The 12,447-nt window shown below is 43.5% G+C and overlaps 1 protein-coding gene across 1 annotated transcript in view; it reads left to right on the top strand.

Annotated features, from left to right (window-relative positions):
* SUV39H2 (suppressor of variegation 3-9 homolog 2) overlaps positions 1-12,447 on the top strand; it is a 63,069-nt gene that overhangs the window by 31,499 nt on the left and 19,123 nt on the right. Inside the window, 1 exon segment of the mRNA XM_029616486.1 lies at positions 3,820-3,966. Coding sequence (XP_029472346.1) covers positions 3,820-3,966 — 147 coding nt within the window.

Raw genomic sequence — 12,447 nt, 5'->3', positions numbered from 1 at the left:
TGCTGTACATATTTACTCCCTGGCCATTGGTGGGCAAAGTCTTGCGAAGGATAGAGGCTCACACAGGCTCAGGAATGGCCACGGCGGCCATGGTTTGCAGATCTGATCAACTTAGTGGTGGACGGTCTTCTTCAGCTCAGTCATCTACTGAATCTTCTTCGTCAAGGTCCAGTGTTTTTCGATCAAGTGGATCGCTTTTTGTCTAGCGGTTGGCTTATGAGAGGTGGCAGTTGAGTAAGAGAGGGTTATACGGATTCGGTTATTTCCACCCTTCTGCAAGCGCTAAAAACGTCTACTTCGCTCACCTATGTTTGAGTCTGGAAAGTTTTTCGATTCCTGGTATAGCGGGTTGAATATGTCCCAGCGACGCGCATCAATTGTCTATATTCTGGCGTTCCTACAGGAGGGTCTGATGAAAGGCTTGGCATACAGTTCTCTCAGGGTTCAAGTAGCGGCCCTGGGATGTTTGCGGGGAAAGATTGACAGGACATCTTTGGCGGCTCATCTGGATGTAATGCGTTTCCTGAGAAGTGCTAAACATTTGAACCCTCCGGCTCGTCCAGTGTGTTCCTCCTTGGAGTTTGAATTCTGGTTCTCCGTGGCTTGTGCGGTCTTCCGTTTGAGCCTTTGAAAACAGGCCACCTTGAAAGGACTAGGGGGCATTTCATGAAGTTAGCAAGTAGCAACATTTAAGACTAATTGGAGAAAATTCTTTTTTCACTCAATGCACAATAAAACTCTGGAATTTGTTGCAGAGGATGTGGTTAGTGCAGTTAGAGTAGCTGGGTTCAAAAAAGGTTTGGATAAGTTCTTGGAGGAGAAGTCCATTAACGGCTATTAATCAAGTTTACTTAGGGAATAGCCACTGCTCTTAATTGCATCAGTAGCATGGGATCTTCTTAGTGTTTGGGTAATTGCCAGGTTCTTGTGGCCTGGTTTGGCCTCTGTTGGAAACAGGATGCTGGGCTTGATGGACCCTTGGTCTGACCCAGCATGGTAATTTCTTATGTTCTTATGTAAAGACTTTGACACTTAAGGCGATTTTCCTGATGGCTCTCACTTCGGCACGGCGCATCTCTGAGCTTCAAGTGTTGTCCTGTAGGGAGCCTTTTCTCAGGATTTCAGATTCAGGGGAGTCCCTTAGGATGGTGCCCTCCTTTCTATCGAAGATAGTGTCGAAGTTTCATTTGAATCAGACAGTGGAGTTGCCTACCTTCACGGATTTGGATTGGAATTTGCCTCCGGCTCGCGACTTGCGAAGATTAGATGTGCGGCGGATTCTTCTTCGCTATCTGGAGGTCACTAATGCTTTTCGTTTGTCTGATCATCTGTTTGTCTTATGGAGTGGTCCTAAGAAAGGACATAAGGCAACTAAAGCCACTATTGCCCGATGGTTGAAGGACGCCATATCTTTGACATATATATGTCTTGGGCGCTCAGTACCGGAAGGTTTGAAAGCGCATTCAATCCATTCTCAGGCGGCGTCTTGGGCGGAGAGTCAGTTTGTTTCACCGCAGGAAATTTGCAGAGCAGCTACTTGGAAATCTTTACACACTCTTGCTAAGCATTACCGTTTGGACGTCCGTGCTCCAGATGGCGACTGTTTTGGCAGTAGTGTTCTTCGAGCGGATCTCTCCAGGGTCCCACCCCATTTAGGGCAGCTTGGGTACATCCCAGCGGTCTGGACTGATCCTGGTTCGTACAGGGAAAGGAAAATTTGATTCTTACCTGTTAATTACCCCACCTCCCCACCACCCCTTACAGCTCCCACCCTCACCCCCCCCCCCTAATCTCCCCTCCATACACTATACCACCCCCCCTGCCCCTATACAACTCCATATGTACAGCAATATATAATGAATACCTTGTACAGCACCCCCCACCTTTCCTACCCACCCCGCCCCACTATACCCTGAATCCTCCCTCTCTAATGCTGCTCCCTAACATACCTCCGCCATCCTTCGCATCTTTCTCATCCCCTCTTTCTCCCACATCCCCTTTGCGCATTCCCCCTCCCCACCCCCCGCCCAATCCCTTGCATTGCTTCCTTTGTACATGTTTAATATTGTTTATTATATGTAATTTCTTTTATCAGTTCTTTTTGTCTACTTAACCATCATTTTCATCCCCTCTTTCTCCCCGTCCCCTGTGCCCATTCCCCCTCCCCACCCAATCCCTTGCACTGCTTCCTTTTGTACATGTTTAATATTGTTTATTATATGTAATTTCTTTTATCAGTTCATTTTGTCTATTTAACCAAATCATCGGTGACGCTCGTTGGCTCTACAGTACAGTTACCTTTTCTTTTATCTAGCTATCCTTCTACCACCGATCATTGTAATTTCCTTTCTCAGTTACCTGTAAACCGACATGTGTATATACGAATGCCGGTATATAAAAGCTATAAATAAATAAAATAAAATAAACATTTTTGTTCCTGTAGTACCAAGGATCAGTCCAGATGCCCGCCCATGGAATCTGGAGAGTCCGTTCGGTATCGTTTTCATTCTGCAGAATATTCTCAAGTGGACAGCATTCACGTTGCATATGGAAGTGCTCCCTCCATGTACATAAGTTCCAGACGTTATGCAGTTTTTTCATTAAGTGGTTTGATATAGCCATTGGTTCTTATGTTGAGGTGATATGTTTCGTTCTGCTATGGTATGGATTATACTGAAGGATCGCAGGTGGCACACTGGGTTATCAGGGGGTGCGTTTTCAGCTTTTTTCTCTGACTCCTTCTGCTGGAAGGGAGGCACCACCCAGGGGTCTGGACTGATCCTTGGTACTACAGGAACGAAAATTAGCAGGTAAGAACCAATTTTCCTTTCTCCGTCTCCATCTCCTGGCTGGATAGCGCAAACCCACGCATCTGGACTGGTCTAGCAGGAGTCAAGGAAAGGAAACTTACAGGTAAGAATAAATTTCTCCTTGACAGGCACACACAAGAAATTGCTCTGCATGTCCTCTCTGTGCAGGCTGACTGGTGTACGAATGAACAGAGCCCATGCAGTCGTTGTGATAGAGAAACATAGTTTGTGGTTTTTTCAGTATGGGCACAGTAAAGGGAAGGATATTTAGCTACACATCCCTCTCAGTAACACAGTCCATCCTTTCATGACTGCAGGTCTCCAAATTATGTGAAAATATTAAGAGTTCCATTTCAGGATCCAGGTTTCACCAGTGCGTTCTCAGTTTGTAGGCGTGTGTCGTGTGGTTTCTTAGCACAGAAGCACTGGGCAGGCCCACAAAGCAGAGGGGAAAACTCTCTTTGGTGCTGATGGAGGGCACATTTCATTTTTTGGGATCTTCCTAGGCAGAAATGCTGCTTGAAATCTTTCTTGAACCCTGGCAGCACCAGAGCGGTCTCCAGTTCCTTTAGCATGCATTTCTAATTATTTGGCCGAAGTACAAGAGGAAAAGGTGGGAGAGAACTGCCAAGAGCTTGTTTACAGTGAGCTGTAGGCTAGAGGCCACTGGCAGATATCCCTGTAGCAGGACTGAAAGAGGGAGGGAGGGAGGGGATCCAGGATTTTAACAATTGTGTGTGTTTGCAAACCTGGCGCTGGCTCCCTGCGTCTTCTGACTGCCTGTTTACCAACCTGAGACTGAGCAGAACGTATCCCTGCAGCGGTCGGTGAAGCAGGCAGCTAGCACCAGGCTTTCAAAGGAATATATAAAAGGGCAAACACAGTTCCACGTTCTGTGGGCTTTCCCAAAATGAAGATGTTTCAGCCGTGCACATGATCTTGGTATTTCACACGGACCTTCTGTGTCATGATAATTACATAATGTATCGCAGTGTTTTCTTACACTTAGGTGATCACAAGCGAGGAGGCAGAGAGACGAGGGCAGCTGTATGACCACAAGGGCATCACGTACCTCTTTGACCTTGACTATGACTCAGACGAGTTCACTGTGGATGCTGCACGATATGGAAACGTCTCTCACTTTGTGAATCACAGCGTAAGGTGTTTCCTCCATGACTCTCCTCTAGTTTGCATGTGTCCGGGTGGTAAGCACTGGGCTCATAGCCCACACAAGCCATAATGATCTCCTGTCCTGGTGATCTCCTTATAAATTTAGCAGGGGTTATTACATCATCTGAGTGAGTTTTGTTGTGAAAACACTTTTTAGGAAACGGGTTGAGAGATTAAAGTGGACAACAGTAAAGTGAAGGGTAAAGAAATGAATGCCCAAAAAGTACATAGCTCTGTAGAAAGTTGGCATAAAAGTGGGGCAAAATATAATTTTACACCAAAGTAATAGGTGTAGAGGAGTAAACAATTATATTTTCGGTCCAGCTATGTGTGTGTATGGAGATGGGATGCTTAAAGCCATGTGTACGATAAGCTTCACGCAGATCTTTGGAGGATCAAGCAAACAAGGAAACTTATATTACCAGCTTAAGAATGCCTCTTTGAGAGATCTCAAAATTATTAAACAAAACGCACACAAGTTCTCTGTCAACAAGCAAATGACGTGGTCCCACCGCATGGACCACTCTTTGAGCTCAGTAGAGCTTTGCTTAACTGAGCACGTGCAGGAGTACCTGTGTGAGCGCTGCCCTTGTGAGCCCCTCAGTCATTGGACCAGGAAGTGGCAATCTACCTATTCTCCCTACGGGATCAGCCACCTGTCTGTGTCGGAGATAATCAGAAAGTAGAGAATTTCTATTCCATTCTTCCAAGCAAGTTATGATTTGCGCCAGATGCTTTTCTGCTCATATGGGCTGTCTATCTTATGTGTGTTTTTCTACCAGGACAATTCAAAAGGTAATTCAGGATCAAGTATAAATGGTCCTCTCTATCAGCCTGGCTCAGACAGGTGTGGTTTTCTTACCTGGTTCAACTCTTGGTGCATCATCCAATTTCATTGGGAACCTCGCCTCACTCCTAAGCCAGGAGGGGGCTTGTCTACAGCATCTGAACCTACTTCATCGAGAGCTCATTGATTTCTCCATGAGCACCACCCAAGAAGGTAGAGGATATTTTGATTTCTGCAAACATCAACTTGGATGTCATATGCTTTTAAGTGGAAAAGATTTCTCAACTGGTGCCAGTCATCATATTTAGATCCTTCTGCTTGCCATCCTAAGGATCTTCTTTGATACCTGTTCTCCCTGTTTTCCTCAGGTTTGTGTATGTCTTCAGTGAGGGTGCACCTAATTACTAGAAACACAGAAATGTGACAGCAGAAAAAGACCTGTATAGCCCATCTAATTGCCCGTTTACCTTAGCATTATAATTACCATCACTTCCTTTAGAAATCCCCTGTATTTTATCCCATGCTTTCTTGAATTCAGGTACTGTTTTTGTCTGTTCCATGCATCCTTTCTGTAAAGAAATATTTGCTAAGATTATGCCTGAGTCTACCCCTTTCAACCCCTCATTCTAGAGCCACTTTCCACTAAAAGAAGTTCACCTCCTTTGAGGTATTTGAGAGTATCATATCTCACCTTTCTTCCAGGGTGTACATTTTTAGATGTGACTCAAGCAGTTAATCGCTGTTCCCTGTACATACCCGGATCAGTCCAGATGCCTGGGTTTATGCATCCCTGGCAGCAGATGGAGACAGAGAAAAATCGCTGTTCAATACATTAATCCACAAATTGTATTCGATCAGAAGGAACAAAAGGAACACTAAAGACACAAATGCTTTTAAATAGTTCTTAGTGACCCCGACACGGCCGTCGGGGTCTTGGGGGACCAACAGGCATTCATGTCATCTCAGAGAAGCTTAGAGACGGCGAATTCTTCAAAAGGTGTTCTCAAGGAGACAAAAACTCTGAAGAACGTATGACCAGCACTTTCAATGAACACGTGATAAGGCAGGAAACAACTCACATAGTTTCCTTCAGGAAAGGCCGAGTAGGAGATTATTTCATTTAACCAACGTGTTCCACAATCAAGTATTAAACAAGGCGGACCAGAGGGAGAGGTTCCACAATGGGGACTTGCTGTTTAATAAGAATACCCGCCTGCCCTTGCTCTGGGTAAGGAGGGTTTATTTCGTCAAAACACCTCAAGATTAATACTTGATTGTGGAACACGATGGCTAAAATGAAATAATCTCCTACCCGGCCCTACTTGAAGGACCCCCCTGACGCAGCCCTGGTGCAAAACACGCCTGTGTCTGGGTTACTATGAACCATTTAAGAGCATTTGTGTCTTAAGTGTTCCTTTTATTCCCTCTGATCGAATAAAATTTGTGGATTAATGTATTGAACAGTGATTAACTGCTTGGATCACACACCTTGTTTTTTGGTATTTATCTACATGTTTACACCGCATATTCATTGTGCATTATTAGATAAGAACATAAGGAATTGATATACTGGGTCAACCAAGGGTCCATCAAGCCGAGCATCCTGTTTCCAATAGAGGCCAATCCAGGCTACAAGAACCTGGCAATTACACAAACACTAAGAAGATCCCATGCTACTGATGCCAGTAATAGCAGTGGTTATTCCCTAAGACAACTGGATTAATAGCAGTTAATGGACTTCTCCAAGAACTTATCCAAATCTTTTTTAAACCAAACTACACTAACTGCAACAAATTCCAGAGCTTAATTGTGCATTGAGTGTGAGAATTTTCTCCGATTAGTCTTAAATGTGGTACTTGCTAACTTCATGAAGTGCCCCCTAATCCTTCTATCAGATAAAGTTAAACTACAAACAGGAGTCCCACAGGGTTCAGCCCTGACTGCAACACTCTTTAACATTTATCTCCTCCCAGTACGTCACCTACTCGCTGGACTTGGAATAATACACTACATATATGCGGATGACATACAACTACTGTTACCCATCATAAACACAATTGAAGAAACAATGAAACTGGCTAATATGTATCTTGAAATAATCAAACAACTCCTAAACCAAATGGAAACTGGTAATAAACATTGATAAAACTGAATTCTTACACCTAGAACAATAAAATATACACCCTACACAACCTACAATCGCAATAAAAAATAAACCGTAGAGTTAGCAATAAAGTACGGAATCTAGGGGTAATAATTGACCCTGAGCTTAACAAGAAACACATTTCACAGAAATTTAAAAGAAGGTTATGCCAAAACTAATGGTCCTTAGACTGAAACCCCTGCTAACACTGAATAATTTTCGCACAGTCCTACAGGCAATGATATTCGCAAGCACAGACCTCAAGTTACCATTAGACCACTCCAAATATTGCAAAATTCCGCTGCTAGAATTTTGACAGGCAAAAGAAGAGACCACATCACAGGTACACTTGCTGAACTATACTGGCTTCCAATTAAACAAAAGAATACAATACAAAGCATTGTGCAAAATTCATAAACTAATCCATGATGAAAAGGCCAACTGGCTTAACACAGCACTGCGTGTACATGTTCCACACAGAAACCTGAGATCTGCCAATAAAGCTCTACTAACTATTCCTTCTGTTAATCAGCACGCCTCACTCAGGTAAGGGAGAGAGCACTGTCGCTGGCTGGACCTGTTCTATGGAACTCCATGCCACTCGAATAAGGCTGCAGAGAAAATTTGAAAATATTTAAAACTGGCTTTTTAAACAAGCTTTTTTATAAAGAGAAGGAGGGAAAACAGTTGAAAGATAATGACGCACCAAGTAATCAGTTTTTTCCTCTAATTTCTCCAATTGCATATTAAACGCTAGATTTGAACATTTGACAGTTTTTCAACCGACATATAAGCCTTAATTAACACAGTCTTTTCTTATTAAAATATGTTACCGTACTCTGGCACATGAATAATTTGTAATCTATACCAATTATAGTTTTTTTTTGTTTTCTTATTGTGCCTTTCTGTAAACCGTTGTGATGGTGAATTAACTTAACAATGGTATAGAAGAGTTTTAAAATAAATAAGTGTCTGAAAGAGTAAATAATTGATTCACATCTACCCGTTCTAGACCTCTCATGATCTTAAAGACCCTCTATCATTTTCCCCCTCAGCCGTCTCTTCTCCAAGCTGAACAGTCCTAACCTCTTTAAGTCTGTCCCCATATGCTTTTAGAATGAAGACCACCGACCATTTTAGTAGACACCCTGTGGACTGACTCATCCTGTTTAAATCCTTTTGAAGGTGCGGGCTCCAGTATTGTACACACTATTCCAAGTGAGGGCTCACCAGGGACCTATACAGGGGCAATCACACCTCCCTTTTTCTGCTGACCATCTTCTCCCTACCCTACCAAGCATCTTTCTGGCTTTTACTGTTGCTTTATCTGCTGTTTGGCCCAATCACCCCCCCCAGATCCCATTCTTCCTTTGTGTTTAGGAGAATTTCACCTCCATTCTGTAGCTTTCACTTGGGGTTTTGCAACCTAAATGCATTACTGTGCATTTTTTAGCATTAAATCTTAGCTGCCAGAACTTAGACCATTTCTTGATCTTCACTAGATCCCTCGTTTTCCACACCTTCCTGGCTGTCCACCCTATTGCAGATTTTGGTATCGTCAGCAAAAAGATAAACCTTTCTCAAAATGTAGAAAAGAAACGGTCCCAAGGACCGATTCCTGAGGCACGCAAAACCCCCTCCTCCGAGAGAACTCCATTTACCACTACCCTTGGCTGCCTCCCACTCAGCCAGCTTCTGACCCAGTCAGTCACTCTTCTAAGATCCATACCAAGGGCGATCAGTTTATAAGTCGTCTGTGTGTAACTGTGTCAAGGCCTTGCTGAAATCCAAGTGCATCACATCTAGCGCTCTCCCTTGATCCAGTTCTTTGGCCATCCAATCAAAGAAATTAGTTAAATTTGTCATCTAGTATTACCAGTTAACTATAATATTTATTTATCACTATGTTAAATTGTCATCTAGTTATATTGTTCCATATGTTCTACAGTTCTATGTAAAGCTCCGCTCTCTGTTGGGCAGTTCATTGTTTTATGTAAACCGGAGTGATTTGTAGTCCCTACAAGAACTTCGGTATATAAAAATTAAAATAAATAAATAAATAAATAAATTAGGCACATTCGTCTGTTATCTGGTAAAACCATGCTTCCTTGGATCTCAGTGATCCATTGGATTCCAGAAACTGCACTGTCCTCTGTTTTAGGCAAGCGATTTCCATTAGTTTGCTCACCACAGAGGTCAGACTGACTGGCCTGTAGTTCCCAGCCGCTTCCTTCCACTTTTATGAAAGGAACCACATCTGCCTGTCTCCAGTCCTCCGGAACTGCCTCCAGACTCTAAAGAGACATTGAAAAGGGTCCACCAGCAGAGCTGCCAAGATATCTCTAAGTTCCCTTAGTACCCTCAGGCTTATCCCATCTGGCCCCATCATTATAAGAACATAAGAACATGCCATACTGGGTCAGACCAAGGGTCCATCAAGCTCCAGCATCCTGTTCCAACAGTGGCCAATCCAGGCCATAAGAACCTTGGCAATTACCCAAAAACTAAGTCTATTCCATGTTACCATTGCTAATGGTAATTTTGTCTACTTTAGCTCCACATGAATGCATTGTTCTGAAAATCGAATGAGGTTTACCTCACTTCCAATCCTATTTGTGTTTGTTTTATATGGTCCTGCTCCAGGCCCTCCACAGTGAACATCAACACATATTTGTTAAGCAATTTTCACTTTCTTTCCTCATTAGCCTCTACATATTCCTCCCCGCTTTTGCACTTCCTTCTATCACTAACATATCTTAAAAAAAAAATTGCTCCCCGTTTTACCGTGTTTGCTGTTTTCCTTCTATTTGAATTTTTGCATTCCTGACTACTTTCCCAACTTCTCTTGTGTTTCCAGATATTGTCGCCTGCCTTCCTCGTTCTGCGATTCTTGTAGTTTTGAACCCTATCCTCTTCTCCCTTATTTTCAGCTGCTACTTAGAAAACCTCTACCCTTTATTTACTTTTCTGCCCAAATGAGTTGCCCTTTGATATCTCTCTTTAGTTTTGCCCACGGCCCTTCTACATCCCTCTAGATTTTGACGTGCTCCCCAGTTTTGAGAGAGTTGTTTTCCTGAAGTCTAGGACTCTCGCCTTAGAATGAACCTTGATCACTTGTGTCCTAATAGTGAACCACAAAGGAGAGCTGTAGCTGCACTCAGCATTAATAATACACAAAAGATAAGTGCAGAAAGAATTTATTGGTCCATATATAGAGCTTCAAACAATGAGGTTTAAATGTTTTCATAAAGCGACAACTCCCCTGTGAATCTTCACAACTAGATATTGATTGCTGTCCCTCCCGACGCAGCCTTCAAGCGAAAGATGGGTTCCGTGTCGCAGTAGGACCCTTTAAAGACGCATTTTTTTTTTTTACTTATAATTTTATTAAATGATCAAAAGCGTACAAAACAGGCAGCATGACAAGGCTCACATCAGAACATAAAGAGTATACAGTCTGCGCCACATGCCCCCCCTCCCAAGGATACCCCCTCCCCTCCCTTCCCTCCCTCCCTGCATCCATGTAAAGACGCATTTTGTATACAGTGGAGTTGCTGCACTTATCTTTTGTGTAGTACTAATATTGAACCACACCATCTGGTGGTCGCTGGCTCCCAGATGATCATCCACTACATCCAGAGATACTGTCTCCGTAGGTAAGCACCAGGTCCAGTATCTCCCCCTCCCGTGTGGGCTCCCGTTACCAGTTGACAGAACAGTTCTCCTTGCAGAGAATGCAGGATCTCCCTGCTTCTAGAAGACACTGCAGCTGGGATGTCCCAATCAACATCTGGAAGACTAAAATCCTCTAGAAGCAGAATCCCCCCCTTTCACAGCAATCCTGTGAATGTCCTCTATTAAATCTCTATCTCCTCTTTCTGTGATGGAGGTCTGCATATTACACCCTCGTTCCATGCCATCTTTCCAGATTCACCCACAGTGCTGCCTCCTTACCTTCTAAGCCCAGCAGTGCTGTTGCTTTAGTATTGTTTTTTTTATATATAATTCAGCAAAAAATATAGTGGAGGAGATGAGCGGTATAACCACCGTTAAAGCACCATATATAAATAGTATAGCGCTAGAAAATTGTAGGAACCTTGTAGAAAGAGGTATAAATCGAGATATAATAAATGTGGAATGTTTCCAAAAACTGTATTCAGACGCTGTAGATCTTGACCCCCCCCGACATGGACCGTGTTTCACCCACAAGGGCTGCATCGGGAGGGACTGAAGGCCAAAGCTAGTAAGTACGTGGCGTCAGTGAGAGATCAGTCAAGCAGCTGCAAGTTCGCAGGGAGTAGAGAGGCATGATGGGCTTAATTGCCCGGATCAGGCAGGAACAACCAGGACCCCACTGGTACCCGGAACAACAACCACACAAACTTGTACATGTAAGGTAGGCTGGTATCGGGTACAGCAGAGGCAGGAACGCGCCAGAAACGCCAACAAGCAACCAGGGGCAGGGCATCTGTCATGAGACCGTCTCCAGCTTTTGTTTCCTATGACCCCAAATGGATGGGAAAAGCAGTAGCAAAATGTACTCTTGTCTAATTGGTTGGCAGACTGCATTGCACATTTGTTCTACCCTTGGCTGGTACCTCCAGATTACAGAGCTGGTCAACGCCCTTCTATTGTGGGCCACGGCAGCCTCTGTGGCTCGTTTCAAAACTACCTCTATTGACGATGTCTGCAAAGCAGAGACTTAGGCGTCTGTACACACCTTTTCATCCCACTGTTGTCTGGACAATCTTTCAAGGAGTGACAGTAAATCTGGACAAGCAGTTTTAATAACCTATTCTCCCAGTAGTCCACTTTCCACAAGGGAGTCAGGTTCGTTAGTGTTCTGGAGAGCTGCCCTCAGCTTGGGACTCTCTACATGTCATGGCTACTTCAGCTCTGCTTGTCAAGGAAACCTTGCGTTCAGCTTCTCAAATGCTTTTAGATAACCCTTCATTTAAGCTAGTTCATCTAGACTAGTCAAGAGAATGCTTGCTTACACTCAGGGACCAACCCTCTGGAACGCTCTTCCCTACAAATAAGAGCGAAGCAGAATTAACAACCTTTAGAAAAATGGTGAAGGCATTCCTATTTGAACAGCCTTTCAGTACGTATATTTAACAGATATAGTGCTTAGTAGGTCTCAATTCTCTCAGTAATAACAAAGAGCCAGTGGACAGTTGTTATTATGTTTATGCCTTGTTTTATTTGCACTGTTTTTGATTTATGATGTTTTCTTTAAACAACCAATCTACGAATGTGCCTTTCTAAATCGCTAGCAGGTTAATCGATATATAAACATAAATAAAGTGAGTTTACTTACCGTGAATGGGTTTCTCCGTAGACAGTAGGATGAAATAGCCATATTTAATATCCGTCCTCCTCCCCGGAGAGTCAACTGTTTAGCTAAAGATAAGCTCTACACATGGACTGAGAGGTTCACAAGACATTGCTCATGCGGGAGCTCCTGCACATGCTCAGTAGCACGAAGCTTTACTAAGCTCAGTGTGTGTGGTCGGGTGATGTCGCCTGCGTTCATG

This window comes from Rhinatrema bivittatum, chromosome 9 (genome assembly GCF_901001135.1).
Source record: "Rhinatrema bivittatum chromosome 9, aRhiBiv1.1, whole genome shotgun sequence".
NCBI lineage: Eukaryota > Metazoa > Chordata > Amphibia > Gymnophiona > Rhinatrematidae > Rhinatrema > Rhinatrema bivittatum.
The sequence above is the reverse complement of the archived record's forward strand: the minus strand, read 5'-3'. Positions and strand labels throughout refer to the sequence as shown.